Source organism: Pinus tabuliformis, chromosome 3_2 (genome assembly GCF_031772625.1).
Source record: "Pinus tabuliformis cultivar Carrire ecotype Pingquan chromosome 3_2, CPIR1, whole genome shotgun sequence".
Lineage (NCBI taxonomy): Eukaryota > Viridiplantae > Streptophyta > Pinopsida > Pinales > Pinaceae > Pinus > Pinus tabuliformis.
In genome coordinates this window covers 947,386,979-947,407,239 of record NC_142302.1, presented here as the reverse complement: position 1 = coordinate 947,407,239, position 20,261 = coordinate 947,386,979, and the positions used below count along the sequence as shown (strand labels likewise).

Genomic DNA, 20,261 nt, shown 5'->3' with positions numbered 1-20,261 from the left:
AGAAACATATTGTATTATTAACTAATTTACACGCGAAAATAAGCTTAATTAATAACATTGAATGATCATATGAATTCTATTCACATAAATTATTATTTTATTTTGATATATAAATTTTATCGAGATAAATTATTATTTTATTTTGTGTGAGATTAGAGGGCTTAGTGGAGGTTCTTCATAAAATAAAATCGTTGACTTTAAATTGCATTATTTTGATAATAAATGTAAAATAATGAGAAATATAATTATAAAAAGATAAAAGAGATGAAATGTTGCGTTTTTTTCCGTTGAATGGTAATGACGGGACAATTTACTTCTCGTAAAAAGTCCGGCAACCGTGAAAAGCCGGAGAGGAGACATTTTGGAGTTCCGTCATTCTATAAGGTAAACTGTGAACATGTTAGACATCGCGTAGTCTAACAAGACATTGCTTCGTTTGGACTGCATTCGTATCTCCATCCTGTTTTGGTTTGCATCAGTTGTTCTCCGGCGCCTCTGAAACTACCCTTTGACTTGCTTTCAGAGCTTCCCATATCCAGTTTCTATATTTATCTCTATTTTTTCAAAACAGTTGGCAATGGCATACTACCCAATGTCTGCATCCTCCTTTCCCCAAACGAACTCTGAAATCGAAATGGAAATTCAACGTTCTTCTCCTGCAACTACGATTCAATCTTCCTTCGCCTCCACCTCTGCCTCCGCCTCGTCGTCCAATGCTACTGATCCCATGGTTTATGACGTGTTCATAAACCATCGAGGTCCGGACACGAAGGCCACCTTCGCAAGCCCTCTGTACCGTCGTCTTCTTTCACATGGATTCAGAGCCTTTTTAGACGAGCAGGAGCTGGAAGCGGGATTTGATTTCCCTTCTCAAATAGTGCATGCTATTCGAGCTGCATCGGTCCATGTGGCCGTCTTTTCGCCGAGATACACGGAATCGACATGGTGTTTGAACGAGCTCCTCCTCATGCGGGAATCGGGGTGTCCCATTATACCTGTATTCTACAAGGTCAATCCTGCTGAGCTGAGGTATGGTAAGGCGCTGCACGCACTCGAGATGAAGACGATCTCCGACCCTGAAACTGGTATGACTCGGCCACGATATGACTCTGCCACCATTCAAAATTGGAGAAATGCTCTCTCTATTGTTGCAGATATAAGTGGGTTTGATCTGGAGGGCAAGTTTCATGGGTAAGACCTCCAACTTCTCTCTATGAATACAATATATAACATATAAACATGTATCATGCTTTGCCTCTGGTTTCAGTTATTTATATATATGTATCATGCTTTGCCTTGGCTATGGTTTCAGTTATTTATATTTATGGGTTTTTAATGAATAACTAGGGACGAGATTCGCATGTTAGATGAGGTCGTGGAATCTGTGCTGAAAAGGGTTAAAAAGACAAAGTGGCATGTGGCCAAATATCCCACTGGTTTAGAGGAGAAAGTCAAGGATTTCGAAAGAGAGGTATTGAAGCAGCCTCAACACAGCGGAAAAGTCCAGGTCCTTGGGATAGTTGCCATGGGTGGAATGGGAAAGACAACGTTGGCTGTAGAATTTTTCAATAGGAAGAATTCAGATTACAATAAATCCTATTGTTTGTTAGATGTAAGAGAAAATGCTAGGAAAAGCTCATTACATTCGTTGCAGAGTAAAGTTTTAAAAGGATTAACTCAACAGGATGTGAATATAGACAACACTCATCAAGGTACAGGGATTCTGAAAAGGTACCTCCGAGATTGTCATGTCCTATTAATTTTAGATGACGTGGATCATGAGGATCAGCTAGATGCATTTTTACCAGTTAAAGATGTCTTGCGTTTTGATAGCTTAGTTTTAGTTACATCTCGGGACAGAGAGGTCCTCAGAAAGTCAGGGGTGGAAGAGTCTTCCATTTATAAGTTAAAAGGTCTTTCTACAAAGCACTCGCGAGAGCTATTTTGCTCTTACGCCTTCTGTAAACCCTATCCCCTCCAAGGATTTGAAGCTCTGGTAAATGAGTTTATAGAGGCGTGCCAGGGATTGCCGTTGTCTTTAAAAGTGTTCGGGGCACTCCTATTAGGAAGAAATGACAATATATCTTTTTGGCGGGATACACTTTCCCTAGTACATCAACAACTTCCAGATGATATACAGAAGCGATTAAAAATCAGTTATGATGCACTCAATAAAAAGGAACAGGAAATGTTTTTAGATATTGCCTGCTTTTTCATAGGAGAGAAGCGGGATATCACCATGGGGATATGGGACGATCCGTACTGGAAAGGCTCACTGGGGTTTCAAAATCTAGAGAGCAAATGTTTGGTTGATGTGGACAGTGCTAATTGTATACATATGCATGATCAGCTCCGCGATTTGGGACGGGACATTGCGCGGGGTGAATTGCCCCACCGTTTTTCAGATCCAGTAGAAAACATTCATGATTTGCTGCAACAAGCATCTGTAAGTGTTTATCATTTATTGTTTATAATTTTTTTCTGTAAAAAGTATGTATAGAATGTCAATTTTTTTTATAGTTTCTGGAGAATGAACAGGGAGGAACCAAAGTGCGGGGAATTAGGATCTTTCTTAATAATGACACGGACTCATGGAGCCAAAGACGTCGAGACCTGTTCGGGAACCGCGTGATGAAGCTTCACAATAGATTGCAAAACACACGTTATCGTTTTCTTGGTATTGGTATCACCCATTTGCAACTTATTCAGACTCGAGGGCATCTCTTGGGGCGCATTTTGAGGAGGGCGCACTCCCCAAATCTCCTATGGCTTTCTTGGTATGACTGCCCATACTCTTACCTGCCTTCCTGGATTCCAGTCAAGAATTTAAGGGTTTTGAAGGTGTATGGGACAGTCTTCAAAGCATTGTGGCAAGGTAGATCGCAGGTAATCTGGAGTTTGTTTGTTTCTGGTTGTTAATATTGCACCACAAGACTCGGAAGGGTTTATAAGTGATGCGTAGATGACAATCATCCACTTCAATATTTTTAACAACAGTTTGAACGCATGTTGCAGGCACCTATTCAGTTGAGGGAGTTGGAGATTTTTGGTAAGCTCTGGAAGATTCCAAAATCCATAGGGCAGCTGACCCACCTCGAACGGATTTTCTTCAGCTATGTTTCTTTCCAGAAATTGCCAGAAGAATTTTGCCAGATGAGGTGTCTGAAGGTTTTGGGGTTTGAAAGATGCGGTAACCTGAAGGCGCTACCAGATTCTTTTGGTAACTTGACGAACCTCGAACACATCGAGCTATCTGGGTGCAGCAGTTTGCAGAGGTTGCCGGAGTCCTTCGGTAACTTGACGAACCTTCAACACGTGCAACTGTCTTGCTGCTGGTCGTTGGAAAGGCTGTCAGAATCCTTCGGTAACTTGATGAACCTCCAATGCATGAACCTTCTGGAGTGCTGGAAGATGGAAAGGCTGCCTGAGTCCATCGGCAACTTGACGAAGCTCGAACACATCGAGCTGTCTGGGGTCAGAGACCTACACATGGAGTTGTCTGACATGGGGATGTCTGACATCGAGCCGCGTGATTGCAGAAGTTTGCAGAGGTTGCCGGAGTCCTTTGGTAACTTGAAGAACCTCTCACGCATGGTGCTGTCTGAGTTCCCCAGGTTAGAGAGGCTGCCAGAGTCCCTCGGTAATTTGACAAACCTCGAATTCCTGAAGCTGTCTGAATGTGGAAGTTTAAAGAGGCTGCCAGAGTCCCTCGGTAATTTGACAAACCTCCAAAGCATGGAGCTGTCTAAGTGCCACAGGTTAGAGAGGCTGCCAGAGTCCCTCGGTAATTTGACAAACCTCCAAAGCATGGAGCTGTCTAAGTGCCACAGGTTAGAGAGGCTGCCAGAGTCCCTCGGTAATTTGGCAAACCTCCAAAGCATGGAGCTGTCTAAGTGCCACAGGTTAGAGAGGCTGCCAGAGTCCCTCGGTAATTTGACAAACCTCCAAAGCATGGAGCTGTCTAAGTGCCACAGGTTAGAGAGGCTGCCAGAGTCCCTCGGTAATTTGACAAACCTCCAAAGCATGGAGCTGTCTAAGTGCCACAGGTTAGAGAGGCTGCCAGAGTCCCTCGGTAATTTGACAAACCTCCAAAGCATGAAGCTGTCTAAGTGCCACAGGTTAGAGAGGCTGCCAGAGTCTCTCGGTAATTTGACAAACCTCCAAAGCATGGAGCTGTCTTATTGCTCCAGGTTAGAGACGCTGCCAGAGTCCCTCGGTAATTTGACAAACCTCCAACAGATGGATTTGGAGCAGTGCTGGAGTTTAGAGAGTCTACCGCGCATGAAGGCATTGGTGTCGTTGAAAGAGTTGAGAGCAACAGGTTGTTTCAAGTTGAAGAGCATACCCGATTTGGCCCACCTAACAAGGCTGGAATCACTACATGTCGATTTGTGCCGGGAACTAGAAGAGTTGGATGGTGTTGAACAGTGTATGTCATTGCTGAATCTTTATATGTCAGATTGCCCAAACCTGAAGTTGAGTAAAGGTGTTGTAAAGAAACTCTGTCAACGAAAGGTTAAATGGGATTTCTAATAAAATATAGATATGCATAAAGGTTAAATGATATCTAATATAATGCACTGCTTAAACCCCTATACTTAAATGCATAAATCATATTATAAATGTGAACAAAAATTCTGGGGAAATTGTAGGTCATCTTAATATAAATATTTTGAGTAATGTTTTCTTTTATATATAATATATTATAATAATATTTTATTATATTGTAATTTGTCTTTTTCAGAACCATGAATATCTATATATATATGGACGTTTTTCCAAAAGAAAATATATTTTCCTTTTAATTATAATGAATATATATATTAATTGTTTTTTAGTAATTAATTTGTATTTTTCTTTAATTTGCAAATTTTAAAGTTAAGTTTTAATAATTATATTATTAGTTGTATAAAGAATATAGAGTAATTTTTTTTTTTAATGGGCAAATTTTAAAGTTAAATTGTAATTAATTATTATTAGTTATAATTTTAATTTTATGTTAATAAATATTTTTTAAATTATTTTGAGATTTATTTAGAATCAAGTCAGTAATCTCCAAGAAATCGAGATGAAGTTGTTGAGGTGCAACCTGTTGGAGAGTATGGATTATGAAGATATTGACTTTTTTGGAAGAGTTGTCACTAATATATATATCTAAAATAATTAATTTATTTTTTAAAGAAATATTTTTTGGATTAATTGCATATTAATAACATGATTAATAAAAATATTTATTTACAATATAGATCACCAAAGTCTCAAATCTAACATAATCTCTTTTTTTCTTTATTTATAATTAGTTTTAGTTTGTATTTTGATTAAATATTTCATAAAATATTAATAAGGAATATTATTATTTTTAAATAAATATTTTATTATTAAATATTTTTAATAAATGTATTTTTAATTATTTTGAAATGTGTTTAATTATTTATTTTTTATTTTAATTGATTGTAATTATGTTTTTTTAATATCCTTTTATAAAATTGTACAAAATTTAAAAATTTAAAAACAAAATAAAAATATAATTACAATAAATTTTTTGATTCACTAAAAAAAATAAATGCACTTCAAAATAATTAAAACAATCGTTTATTAATATAAACATTTCAAAATAGATTAAAAATTTGTTTATTCATATAAAACTTCGTAGTGTTAAATAACATATTTAATCAAAACATGAATTTAAAACTCATATAAAAATAAAAATAAAAATTGATTATTTTATGTATTTTTTATATTTTATTATATATATTTTCAAAATAAATAAAAATGATATTTTGATTATTATTAAAAGAATTAATTATTTTTTATATTTTGAAAAATAAATAAAAGAAACTAGAACATTTTGATTATCCATGATCGATTTTATTTTGCAAGATATATTGGGTTAAAGATTTTGTTTGATGTAATGTCTTACAATGGAAACATATATCTTATTACATAAGTGTTCACCTTTAATAAATTTAATTTTGGTAGATATTTTTCTTAAGATGTATCTTAAGAAATCAACTTAAATATTAGCATTTTAAGAGTTCGTATATTAGCATACTTTTTAAGAGGAATATTAACATACATATTAAGAACTGATTTTTTTAGTATGTGCGGTAGAGATTCCTCTTAAGACATATACATGTATGTTAACTTTTAAGATGTATGTTTTGTAAGACTATATGTACGAGAACCAACCTACCACCCATAGCTAACTATTTATGGGCTCATGATAGCAATCTATGTTCAAATTTACCTATCAACTAACACCAATCCTTTATGATATAATTATTTGCTTTCAGAATGAAACCAAGATACTTAAATCCTCGGTCCATCGAAGCCTTTTACATAGCCAAAAGGCTAGCAATTTCTAAAACATCTGCCTCTTCCAAGGATGAAGCAATTGACAAAGATTTAGATTTTCTCATATAGAGACTTGTAGCATCACCAGAGGAGAATATAATTTGGTGCATAGTATTCCATCCAATAATAGAAACTTTCTCAAAAAGGAGGACATCATCCATAGAGATTAGATGAGTGATAGAAAGATTTTTTGTAATCCTCACACCCGAGAAAGACCCACATGAGTGAGCCACATATATCATTCTATTGATGCCATTTATGACCAACAAAAATAATAGAGGGGGAAGAGAACTACACTTTCTTAACCCTCTGGAGGCCTTAAAAAAGAAAGAAGGCACTCGATTAATAAAACGAAATTAACAGATGAGATGTATGCCATTATCCAATCAACATTCCTCATATAAAGGCTTATCTTATGTAGAACCATACATAAAAAATCCCAACCAACACAATCATATGCCTTAACCAAGTCAAGTTTCAATAAACAAACATCATTCTTTTTAGTCTCAATGGAATGCAAACATTCTTGTGTAATAGCCACCGCATCTTGAATTTGTTGTTGTTTAAAGAACCCAAATTGCTCAAAGTCGATAAATTTAGATTGATAGTCTTTTAACCTATTTTCTATGATCTTTTATACACTGAGTTGCAATGAGAAATGGGCCTACAATCCATGAAAGAAGAAGCATTTGAGCCTTTAGAAATCAAAGCAATAAATGTAGAATTTACCGCACTAGAAATGAAATAGGATGTCCTCGATTCCTCATCTAATAAGAGCAGATCATGTCCCATGATATCCATGAAATGGAGGAATAATTCCACCGGCCAACTATTCGGACCAGGACTTTTGTCCCTAGCAAAAGACTTTAAGGCAGACACCATCTCATCAAATGTGATCGACCTTCCAATATTCTCATTATCTTCCTTGTTGAACATTTAAGGGTAAGTATGAATGATCTCTAATTGATTATCCATATCCACCACTTCTTTGGCCTAGTAAAGATTTCCAAAAATTCAAACAACCTCATTTTGAAGATCCTTTTGTGAAAAAACATTTCTACCATTGACATCCTTGAGCTCCCAAATTGTATTTTCCCTCCTTTGATTGGTAGCAGAATGAATATTTTTTGTATTTTTATCACCCCATAAATCTAGATGACACAACTTTTTAACCTCCATTCCTCTTGATATTTTAGGATCATCCTCTTATGCCTCTCAAGAGCTAAATCCAATTCCTTCTTAGCAGTAGAGAAGAAACCCAAAAAAGATAAAACAAACATATCCAAAAGTTTTATCGATCTCAATTAATTCATTAATACATAATACATAATCTCTTTTTTTCCCTTATCCATTGCCTCACCATCTTCTTTAATCCAATTAACTTCCGACTTATGACATTCATCTGAAAGACCCCTTGAAAATTGAGCTACTTCGCTCGTGCTTCACCCACATGGACTAAACCATACTCTTAAAATCCTTATCTTCAAGCCATGTGATTTAATTTTTAAGGAATTCCTTTCCCATCACTAACCACACACCATTAAAGAAAAATCGGTTCATGATAAAAAAGCCTCTATGGAGCAACCTATGAACGAAAAAGAACCAAACAACTTAATCAGGTTTTCATGGATCAAGGAATGATCTAATCGATTAGCAACCGCATCTAGACTAGTATGCTCGTTCCTCCAAGTTAGAATAAGTGGCATCAACATAATATCTACCAAGTTGTTAAATCCGAACAACTCCTTAGTTTCCCTTCGTAGTAGAAGAACCTTGACACACCTACAGTTGAACAAATCATAAGGTGACACAAGGTGGGGTAGATCTGATTTGTGGAGTGTCAATATGTTTCATGTGCTTGAATAAGGGATTCGAGCATTCGGCCTTACTAGCACGAGATCCTCCAAAGGATGTGTTAACTTTTGCAACTGTGGTAAAATTCCACCTTGGACAGCTCAAATCACTGATATAATGATTTCATTAGAATCCTCTTTTCGAGAGTACCGAAATCGACCTAAAGGTCACCCAATTTGGTTAACCGTAAGTTGAGTTATGAATTATTTTATTCATACATGTATTATGGAATGGGTCAGCCCAGACCACATGAGTAACTGCTTAGGCCAGTATTAACCCCAAGTGAACCCTTAGGAAAGCATATAAATAGAAGAGACCTCAAGATAATTTGGACACATATTCTCCTCTTTTCTCTTGGTTTGGATAGGTTCGACAAAAGGAGTTCGCTCAAGGGTCCGAAATCATAGGCAAAAGGTTCGCTCTTAGTTAGGATCTTATAGATCTTGGTGGCTGACATAGAATAGGGCATTCTGGTCCCTGGTCGCTGGAACATAAGCCTATGAGAGTGAATATATACCCTTGGACGCTAGCACATAGGCTTTTGGGAGAAAATCTAGGTTCAGAGGCAGATCAGAAGGTTTCGGTCCCCAGTTGCTTGCACAGAGTAGTCCTGGGAGCGACCAGGACATTAGGGTCACTCACACAGCAATAGTAAGGGAGTGACTCTGGGTTTTAGCAGTATTATGCCACAGTCACACACATGAAGGCTTCTTGAGAGTGACTTTGTAGTCACAATTACTTTCATATAGTATTTGTTGAAAATAGCAACAAGAAATGCTAAAAATAGCATTTAGAATATTCCAATTTTGATTTGTCCTTGAATTAAAATTGAGAATTAAAATTCAATTTAGTCTCACCAGCTACTTCAAAAATAATTAATTAATTCATCTTGAGTTAATTAGTTGGAGAAATTCAAGCTAGAAGTCTTTGTGAAGTCATGCAATAGTTATCCCTTGAATTAAGGAGATTATCCCTTAATTAAGGAGATAAGGATGAGTTGTATTTGAGTTGTAATTAGTTAGCTCAGTTAACTAAGTTAAGTCCAGTTAAATTAGTTCCAAACAGTTTGAGGAACTAATTGTGAGTTTAGTCAGTTAATGCATGCATGCATGAAACTAGTGTACTCTAGATAACTGAGGATTCTCTCATAAATAACTCATGCATGTCAGTTCAGAAAAAGACCCAGTTGAGATTAAAGATAGGGACAATGTACTATTAGTTGGAGGAATTTTCCTATAAAGGAAACTCATCCATGCAGAAGGAACAAGGTTCCTTGAGGATTGCGCAGTTTTACAGGGTGTGAGATCAATGTGAGTAATCAGTGTTACACTTGGTAACAAAATGATCACCCAGGAGAAGTTGTGTAAGGAAATAGGAGGCTTGCAGGGCAAAGGAGAAGGTTTGTGAGAAGCCTTGTTAGCCTGTGAGCATCCAGGAGGATTGTACTGAGAGCTGGCTAGCTGTGAGAGCTAAAGCTTTATGTAATCTTGATGTATTTCCACCTTGTATGATAATACAGATAGCGGGGTTTTTAGCTGAGGCTTTCCCCAGAGTATTATTTTGTGTTTCATGTGTATTGATTCTTCTTCTCTGTTATATGTGTTCTGTTTGATCTTGCTCAAATCGATTAAGCTTCCGCAAGTTTGATTGTAGAAGTAGATTAAGTATTTTGCTTTAGTTATATTGCATAATCAGGTTAATCTACAGTGAGAATTTCTACAGTATTCGAGAGAGCGACCTAGGAGTTTCGGTCGCACACAGACAGTTTGGATGAGAGCGACTCAAGTTCAGATCTAGGGTTTGACATCCTAGCTTCAGTTGACTTCAGTGATCAAGTAGATTTGGGTTTCTCTCTACTATTATACAGATATGTAGATCTGTAGAACTGATTTGTTAGTTTCCACTGCAAACATATGGTGATGGTCTTATGTCACAGTATTGTGTCAGACATCATACATAAGGGTCTTAAATATCCTATAGCATGGGATTTATTGGAACATGAGATAAATCCACCCCGAAGAATATGAAATAAAGATATGCCCACTGTTCTCATTTAATCCAACCCGACGAATATGAAATAAAGATATGTCAGATGTTCTCATTGAATGCAACTTAACGAATATGAAATAAAGATACGTCGCCTGATCTTATCTGGGGAACACAATTCATAGGGAACATAATTCCATTGCTGATGTTATGTCCAAGCTTGGTATCTCTGCTCCACAAGATGGTCTGCATATTGCGTTGGAGATGGAGGGTTGTTCCTATGATGTAGACTTTCTTCCCTTCCCCTGATGGGGACCTTCGACGACTTCACTTATATATATGTTATGTTTCTGCAATGATGGTTTCCTTATTTTGTTTTTCCTTCCATATGTTTGGACATTTCTTTATCTTGTTGTTTTGGACTAATGATGGACTCATTAATTTTGTTTTATTTATGTTATATGTTTTATATGTGGTACATATGTGGATTACGGCCAAGTGGGTTTTAGAAAATTATATATTATAGAGCAATGGAACACATAAAATATTGCAGAAATATAAACACAGAAAACACATAAAACAAGAGAGACAGATATATGAGGTTCACCCAATTTGGGCTATGTCCACGGAGAAACAACCAGTCCTTCCTTTTATATTATCTAGCAAACTTTAAAGAGATACAACCTATAGCAGATTTGCTGTAACACCCTCTTCACTCTCAATCTCCTCTCTCTTCCTCACTTAGAATACAGAGATACATAGATGCAATACAATTCCCTCATATATAGTGAAGGGTTGCCTTCTAGGGAAAAAAACCCTAAATTAAACATAACTTATACCATCAGATCATCCGCCTAATAAACGACCCAGATTGACTAGAAATTACTAGACTTTTACAAGGCAATTTTACATCTATTTTTAGCTTCGGGGGCGCTGCCCCTGAAACCCCCGCCGGGGGATCACTAGCGCTCGGACCCCCTAGATGGGGGGGATCGGCCCCCCTGAACCCCTGCAGGGGGGGACAAGTCCCCCCTGCATGGAGGGTGTACAATCTTCCTGGGGTATACATCCAGCTAAGACCTTTGAATACAGAAGATAATCAGGCTCCACACCCAACAATCTCCCACTTGGAGACTAATTATAGTAACTCCACCGCTGCTTCATTTGCTAGACAATGACTCCACTTTGGACGTGGTTGTTTCTCATCTTCTTCATCATACTTGAAGACCAATTGAAACTGAGCAGATTCTCAGTTTCTCCCTGGTTACAACTTTTGTTAACATATCTACAGGATTCTGGCTAGTGTGTATCTTTTCCAGCTTCAACTGTCCATCTTCCAATGCTGACCGTATGAAATGGTACTTGAGCTGTATATGCTTAGTCTTGGAATGAAATGCAGAGTTCTTTGCAAGATGTATGGCACTCTGGCTGTCACTGTATAACCTGCCCAACTCCTGCTTCTTACCCAATTCATCCAGAAACCTTTGTAACCAAATCATTTCTTTACTAGCCTCTGTAGCAACAACATACTCTGCTTTTGTTGTTGAAAGTGCAACAACACTTTGGATTTTTGAAACCCAACTAATAGTTGTTCCACCTACAGTAAATACATATCGTGTAGTGCTCCTCCTATTATCTCTGTTGTCAGGCTAGGCAGTAACTCCATAGGGCAGAAATAAATTGACTGTCTTATTCCATCAGGTAGGTCCTCATTATATACATGAGGGAGAGACTGTTCAGTTCGTCTCCCGATGACTGTTCATATTTCCTATTTATCTATTTACAATAATTCACCCAATCACAAGGATTAGGTGTCAACATTCCCCCCTTAATCTAAAGGGATGTTGGTGAGTCCAAGCATCATTCTGAATCATTCAAGCTTTTCCCTTCCAAGGGCTTTGGTGAAGATGTCTGCAATTTGCTCATTTGTGAAACAATGATGGAGATGGATTGTTTTGGCCTCAACATGATGTCGAATCAGATGATATTTAGTATTGATGTGCTTCGTTCGATCATGAAACTTTGGGTTCTTGGGCAACTTTATTGGAGAGGTATTGTCAATCATGAGTGGAGTTGATTGTACTTGTTTTACCTGCAAATCTTCAAGAATTTTCCTGAGCCACACAATTTCTTTTGTTGCTTCAGCTGCTGCCACATATTCTGCTTCTGTTGTGGAATCTGCTGGAACTGATTGTTTACGTGATCTCCAAGAGACATCTCCTGATCCAAGACTCATAGCATATCCTGAAGTAGATACCCCAGTTTCTTTGTCTCCATCAAAGTCTGAATTAGAGTATCCAATCAAGCTGAAGTCGTCCACTTGTGTATACTTGATTCCAAAGTCTCGAGTTCCCTTCAAGTACCTTAGAACTTCTTTTGCAGCAGACCAATGTCCCTCACAAGGCTTTGGCATAAACCTGGAGAGGATTCCAACAGTAAACGAAATGTCTGGTCTGGTAGTGTGGTTAGGTAGTTGAGACTTCCTACAAGCTGTCTATACTTTGTTGCATCCTCAAATTCTTTTCCTTCAATATATGTGAGCTTTAAGTTTTGTTCCATTGGAGTAGTAAGGGGATTGCACTCTGTCATGCCAAACCTATTCAACAGATCTCCAATGTATTTCTTTTGAGAAAGAAATATGGACTTTGGATGTTGGGTTACTTCAATGCCAAGATAGTAATGAACATAGCCCAAATCAGTCATTTCAAAACTTTTCCCTAATTCCTTCTTTATGGATGCAATGTAGCTTTCATTGTTCCCTGTCATCAAAAGATCATTTACATATACCACAAGATATACAACTGTTTTGCCAACTTTCTTGACAAATAAAGTTGCATCATCAAGATCAAAATGTTTGAAATTGAGTTTCAGAAGATGCTCAGTTAGTTTTTCATACTAGGCTCGCGGTGCTTGTTTGAGGCCATACAAGGACTTCAAAACTTTGCATACTTTATGTTCATGTCCTTTCACAGCAAATCCTTCAGGCTGGGACATAAAAACATTCTCTTTTAGATCTCCATTCAAGAAAGCAGTTTTTACATCCATTTGATGGACTTTCCAACCGTTCTGAGCTGCTAGTGCAAAGAGTGTCTGGATGGTAGCCCATTTTGCTGTGGGGGCAAAAGTCTCCTCATAATCGACCCCTTCCTTCTGTGCAAAACCTTTTGCCACAAGCCTAGCTTTGTGCTTGTCAAGTGAGCCATCAGCTTTATACTTGTTCTTGTAGACCCACTTGCAGCCAATTGGTTTGGTTCCTAATGGAGGATCAACCAGCTTCCAAGTGCCATTCTTTATGAGGGCATCATACTCCTTTTGCATCGCTTCTTTCCATTCATCATGAGAAGCAACTTCTTTGAAGGAAGTTGGTTCAAAATCTGTAGACAAGTTCAATTCACAATCATAAGAAACATCCATATCAACAGGTGAATTAGAGTCATCTACATCACCTCCATTTTGCCGGTTTGAATTTCTGGTTCCTGTCTTTCCAACTTCATCAGGATGAACACTTTCAAGTGTCTTTGTCACCCACTTTGGGGGACATTTTTTAGATGGACCAAGCTGCTCCGTTGATTGAGTTGGGACTGAATCAAGATTGAGTCTCCCAATTCTATCAATCACATCACTTAAAGCATCATCCGTTATTGGAGTTTCATGCGGGGGAGAGTGTTCTTTAGAAGAAGATTCCACATGTTGATCTAGTATAGGAATCCCCCCTTCAAGATGTGGAATCTGATTATCAAATTCTTGAAATGATTTTTCTTTTGCGAATCTATCCAAGCAATCAAGTTTCCGCTCAACAACATTGTCAGTTTTGGATGAGTCAAGGAAAATTACATCTCTAGATACAACAAACTTCTTATTTACTTCATCATAGACGCGGTATGCTTTGGAGGTGTTTGAATACCCCAGGAAGATACACTTGCGACTTCTAGCACCAAGTTTGTTTCTATGTACCTTTGGTATCAAGGCATTGCAGGTGGAACCAAAAACCCTGAGATGTTTTACTGAAGGAACATGCCCATACCACATTTCATAAGGAGTCTTGTTTCTTATAGCATTAGATGGACATCTATTCTTTATATATGCAGCACATAGAACAACATCAACCCAAAATATTATCTTTACATTTTTGAAGAAAATCATGGATCGTACCATATTTAAGATTGTCATATTCATTCTTTCAGCGACACCATTCTGTTGGGGATTATAAGGCAAAGTTGTTTGATGTTTGATCCCATGTTGGCAGAGATAGTTTTCAAATTCATTTGATGTTTATTCTTTTCCATTATCAGTGCGAATAGACCCAATATGAGATTTTGCATCATTTTCAATCCATTTATGAAAATTCTTGAATGTTTGAAAAGCATCAGATTTGTTCTTCAATAAATAAACCCAACACATTCTGGTGTAGTCATCAATAAATGTCATGATATATTTATTTCCATTTACAGAAGGAACAGACATTGGACCACATAAATCTAAATGAATGAGTTCAAGCTTCCTATGTGCTCTTGAATGTGAATCATGAAAAGACTGTTTGCTATGCTTTCCTAGAATGCAAGCATCACATTGTTTAAGTTTCCTAGGAATTGTAGGCAAACCAGCAACACCATTTTTCTTCAATAAGCGGAGACTGTCATAGTTCAAATGTCCAAATCTAGCATGCCATAATAAACTTGATGGAAGTGTACCTTCTTCATGATGAGAATTGTATGAGAAATGTTGTGCATGAGCAAAGGTTCCTTGCAGTTTGAGAAGCCTTTCTTCTTCTATTCCCCTCATGACAAGTGAGTGGTCAGATGCTTTTCTTACCTCAAGCTTGCCATCAAACATATGAATGGACTGACCTTGCTGGCGAATGTGGACCAAGGACAACAAGTTTCTTTTGAGCTGTGGGAGATATAGAACATGATCTAGAAGAAAGTCTGGAAGACCAGGCAGTTTAAGCTTGATTGTGCCAAGCCTTGATGGCTTGATTTTTGATTGATCTGCAAAGTATATTGCTCCATCAACATTGTCAGTGAAATCATCAAAAAAATATTTTCTATGAGTCATGTGGTAGGTTGCTCCTGAATCAAGCAACCAATCATTTTTCCAAGAAGCAAGTGAAGCACTAAATAAATCTTCATTTACTCCAATGTTCAATTGTGCCACAACATAGTGAGCAGATTCAGGTGCTTTACCTTTGTCTATATCATTAGTTTTACCTTTCTGTTGGTTTCTTTTCTGCTCAATTTTGTCCCATGGTAGCTTGCATGTAGAGGCATCATGTGATCCATTTCTTTTGCAGCGAATGCAGTGCAAATCTGCCTTTTCTCCTTGAGAATGTCTGCCCCCCCGCCTCTGAAATATCTTTCTCTTCCTCTTCGTCCACCTCTTCCTCTTGTAGAATCTTGAGCAGGATGCTTTTCTTTATGAGCAAGGCACATAGTCTCTTCAGAAGATTCAGGGGTTGTCTTCTTTCCAAAAGCTTTTTCTCTTTCAACAAACTTTTTCACAAGAGTCAAAGGTTATATCTTTGAGATTTCCATTTTCTTGCAATGACTCAAGATAATTGGAGTAAGTAGGATAAAGTGCCTTGAGAAAAGCGATAAGAGGAATATCCAATTCAACCTTAGTGGATTTGATATCATGCATTATAGATTTTACTTCAGATGCAAGAGTAAGAGGATCATTATTTTGTAGTTCAAGAGTGAAAAGTTTAATCATGAGTTGGACAACTTCAAGTGCAGAATGTGAGTCATAGAGTTCTTTCAGCTTTTGTAAGGCTTCAAAGGCAGTTGAATATGACGAAATATGGTGACTCACCTCTTCATTTACAGATGTTGCGATTAATGCATAAGCTTTGCTGTTCTTGTTTTCCCAAATGACGAGCTCTTTGTCTGAGGTAGGCTGTACTGGGTCATTGTCTCCTTCTCCGACACACACTCCTTTCCACAACTCATTGAAAATGAGGGTGTGTTTTATCATCCGGGACCATTCAGGATAGTTCTCCTTGCCAGTGAGAACTATTCCCACCATGGATATGATCGAATGCATTCTGTAAAAAAAACTTCTGCTGATAGAAAAATACTTCTGCCAATATACAGTAAAATTGTACTCAAAAGGGCATTCTCAAAAGATTTCAAATCTCTTCCTCATATACCAATATGTACGTCAATACCTCACGCTACAACTTTATGCAACATATTTTCTCCAAACGTATTTTCTTCAAATGCCTCCAATGTTTGATATAAAAGCATCCAGCATTACATTCAAATATTACATATTACATATCACTTCAACGTTTTAAATGCTCCAATGGTAATGTAATATACGCCCATTACATTCAAATATTACATATTACATATCACTTCAACATTTTTAATGCTCCAATGGTAATGTAATATACGCGAAGCACACGTTACCATACAATGAAGCATGCAGGCGTGATGATTTCCCATGGGAGAGGAGCAGCAGTGCGTGGTCTCTTAAGATTGTGCAGTGGCAGGGCTTCTTCCATCGGGAGCTCGGCCTCTTTGGATGCGCCTTGTCTCATTTAGCCACACAAAAGTCAATGAACAGTAATGGCGTTCCTTCAAACGATCCCAAGTGCTGTCATGAGCTTCTGGCTCTTTCAAGATAGGAAAGCTACACTTTGCAGTGATGGCGGTAGGCGTTTTTTGACATAGAAACCAATGCAATGCATATTCAATGCAACATCAACAATTGTCGGCGATATACTCCACATTCACAGCTTCAAAACAACGTATATATGTGACAGCATTTCTGGAGCCAACGTATATGCTTTCAAAAAAACGTGACAACGTTTCAAAATAGCCATAGTACAGAGCAGCCAGAAACTCCTCCCATTCTCACTGAAATCAAAACCTAAGACTGAGATCCCAAATTCCTCCCGCGAAGTAAAACCTCAGGGAATCCAATGGAAAATAGGGCAACCTGGCAAGGCATGCGGAAGTGAAGGAAAGTGCTAACACTATGAAACGTTTATGGATTCTATGTCAGGACAGCCAGAGAACGTTTGCATCGTTCAGGTGAATGTCAGGCGCAGGTCTGTATAAACGGAATATGGCAGACAGAGAGCAGGCATACAGGCACTCAATCACTGAATTATATGGAGAGCAGTGGAGCAGACCAGGAGTTACAAAGACATAAAGGCTAAAAAAAGGAGCTGGTTCTGATACCATGTCAAGCCAGGCAGTAACTCCATAGGGCAGAAATAAATTGACTATCTTATTCCATCAGGTAGGTCCTCATTATATACATGAGGGAGAGACTATTCAGTTCGTCTCCCAATGACTGTTCATATTTCCTATTTATCTATTTACAATAATTCACCCAATCACAAGGATTAGGTGTCAACATTTGTCACCTGCCATATCTGCATCAACATATACCTATAGAGCAATGTTTGAACCACCAAAGCATAATGCTTGATTTGTGGTACCTCTCAAATACCTGAGAATCCACTTCACCGCCATCCAATGTTCTTTTCCTAGATTGTTCATGTACCTGCTTACAATTCTCACTGCATGTGCAATACTAGGCCTTGTGTGGACCATTCCATACATTAAGCTTCCAACTGCTGATGCATATGGAACTTTAGACATATGAGCCATTTCTTCCTGAGTCTTGGGACACGCCTCCTTACTTAATTTGAAATGGCTAGCCAAAGGTATACTAACTAGTTTTTCATTCTGCATATTAAACCTTTTCAACACCTTTTCTATGTACTCACTTTGAGACAATGTTAATTTGCGATTCTTCCTGTCTCTAGTTATTCTCATACCAAGGATTTGTTTTGCAGCACCCAAATCCTTCATTGCAAATGAGTTTGCCAATTTTCTTTTGAGCACATTTATCTCCTGCATGTTAGAACTTGCAACAAGCATGTCATCTACATACAATAACAATATAATATAGCTACCATCATTTTGCCTTTTGAGATAAACACAATGATCAGAGTGACATCTAGTATAACCTTGTTCAAACATAAACCTGTCAAATTTTAGATACCACTACCTTTGAACCTATTTTAAGCCATACAAGCTCTTCTTCAACCTACACACTAGTTTCTTCTTCCCTTTTACCTCATATCCTTGTGGCTGCTGCATATATATCTCTTCCTCCAAATCCCCATGGAGAAAGGCTGTCTTTACATCTAACTGCTCAAGATGCAAATATTTAGCTGCTGCTAGACTTAGAATAGTTTTGATTGAAGTCATTTTCGCAACAGGAGAAAATATCTCATCAAAGTCTATAGCCTTTTTTTGTGCAAATCCTTTCACCACAAGTCTAGCTTTATACCTTTTTCTACCTCCATATTCTTCCTTCAACTTGTAAACCCATTTATTCTGCAACGTTGTTTTACCTGCAGGCAACCTGACTAAGTCCCAAGCCTGGTTATGTGCTAAGGAGTCCATCTCTTCTTTCATGGCTTGCTCCCACTTCTTCCTAGTTTCTACCTGCACTACTTCTTCATAACATTCTAGTTCACCAGAATCAGTCAACAATACATAATATAATGAAGGAGAGTATCGTTCAGGGGGTCTACTTATCCTGGTAGATCTTCTAACACCACTTTCAGGTGTCTGAAGTGCTTGTTTCTATTGTGGTTGTTGTTCTGGCTGTTGATCATTATGATTTTCAGGCACCATCACCTTTTCTGTGATCTCATCAAGCATTGTGTATTCTCTGTTTTCTTTTTCCTCTTTCTTTTCCTGTAGCTGATCCTTATACAAAACCCTTTCATTGAATATGACATCTCTACTCCTAATGATTTTATGTTTTTCATAATTATAAAAGCGATAACCAAAATCATTAATACCATATCCAATAAAGGTACATTTCTTTTATTTTGCATCAAGCTTTGTTCTATTTTCTTTGTTAATGTGGACAAAGGCTTCACAACCAAAAGTCTTTAAAAAGGAGTAGTTTACCTTTTTACCTGTCCATGCCTCCTCTGGAATACCACCATCCAAGGAACTTGAAGGCCCTCTATTTATTAGATAAATAGTAGTATCTACAACATCTACCTAAAATTGTAAAGGCAATCCTGCATGCAATCTCATGCACCTTGCACGCTCCATGATTGTCCTATTCATCCTTTCTGACACACCATTTTCTTGTGGTGTTGCTGGAACTGTCTTCTCTCTACGAATTCCAGTCTCAAAATAGTACCTATCAAACTCTTTGCTGCAATATTCACCTCCATTGTCTGATCTGAGACACTTCAACCTTTTTCCTGTCTCATTTTCAACTAAAGCTTTCCATTTCTTGAAAGTATCAAATACATCATATTTATTTCGAATACAATAAATCCAGGTTTTTCTGGTTGCATCATCAATAAAAGTAACATAATAATGAGAGCCACCAAGAGATGATACCTAAGCAGGTCCCCATACATCTATATGCACAAGCTCTAATTTTTCACTCTTCTTTTCTTTCACAACTCTAAGGAATCTAACTCTCTTCTGTTTTCTATAAAAACAATTCTCACAGAGTTTTAAATCAACATGCTTCAAACCTGGCAACAAATTTTTTGAGTGAAGAATCTGCATCCCCTTCTCACTCATGTGCTCAAGCCTATGATGCCACAATGTCGTTTCTTCTCCTATAGAGGTTAAAGCATTAACAAAATTAGAAATACCATTTCATAAATACAATGTACCAACCTTTCCTCCTTTCGCTATTACCATGGATCCTTTAGTGACCTTCCAAGTTTTATTTGTGAAAGTAGTTACGCAACCTTCACCTCCCAACTGCCCTGTTGAAATCATATTTTTCTTCAGATCTGGAACATGCCTTACCTCCTTTAATAGCCACTGATTTCCATTTTTTTGTTTTATGAAAACTATACCCATTCCAATGATTTTACAGGGTTTATCATCACCTAATCGAACCTGTCCAAAATCTCCTTGAACATAATCATGAAAATGCCCTGTAGCATAGTATCATCCACAAATTGTTGATGGGTGTTTGCCGCTCCATATAAGGTGAGTTTGATACCTTGGAATCGTCCTTTAGCATTTGCCACTTTGAATGCTTTACCTAGCCCTTCCATCATG

General features: G+C 37.6%; 1 protein-coding gene across 2 annotated transcripts; it reads left to right on the top strand.

Annotated features, from left to right (window-relative positions):
- Positions 1-524: 524 nt before the first annotated feature.
- LOC149183762 (disease resistance protein Roq1-like) lies at positions 525-4,546 on the top strand. 2 transcript variants are annotated; one of them, XM_089417234.1, is made up of 4 exons: positions 525-1,191; positions 1,348-2,446; positions 2,539-2,886; positions 3,016-4,546. In XM_089417234.1, the coding sequence occupies exons 1-4, from the start codon at positions 578-580 to the stop codon at positions 4,531-4,533; spliced, it is 3,579 nt and encodes a 1,192-aa protein (XP_089273360.1). In that variant the 5' UTR covers positions 525-577; the 3' UTR covers positions 4,534-4,546. The 2 variants fall into 2 exon arrangements, with proteins under 2 accessions (XP_089273360.1, XP_089273359.1); XM_089417233.1 differs by having other exon boundaries at positions 2,530-2,886.
- Positions 4,547-20,261: the final 15,715 nt, after the last annotated feature.

What these genes read in the sequence shown, in the direction of transcription:
- LOC149183762 (XM_089417233.1), top strand. Translation starts at nt 578, where the DNA reads ATGGCATACTACCCAATGTCTGCATCCTCCTTTCCCCAAACGAACTCT. An exon ending in CTGGAGGGCAAGTTTCATGG is followed by an intron (nt 1,192 to 1,347) that starts GTAAGACCTCCA and finishes ATGAATAACTAG; the next exon opens with GGACGAGATTCGCATGTTAG. An exon ending in TGTGGCAAGGTAGATCGCAG is followed by an intron (nt 2,887 to 3,015) that starts GTAATCTGGAGT and finishes CGCATGTTGCAG; the next exon opens with GCACCTATTCAGTTGAGGGA.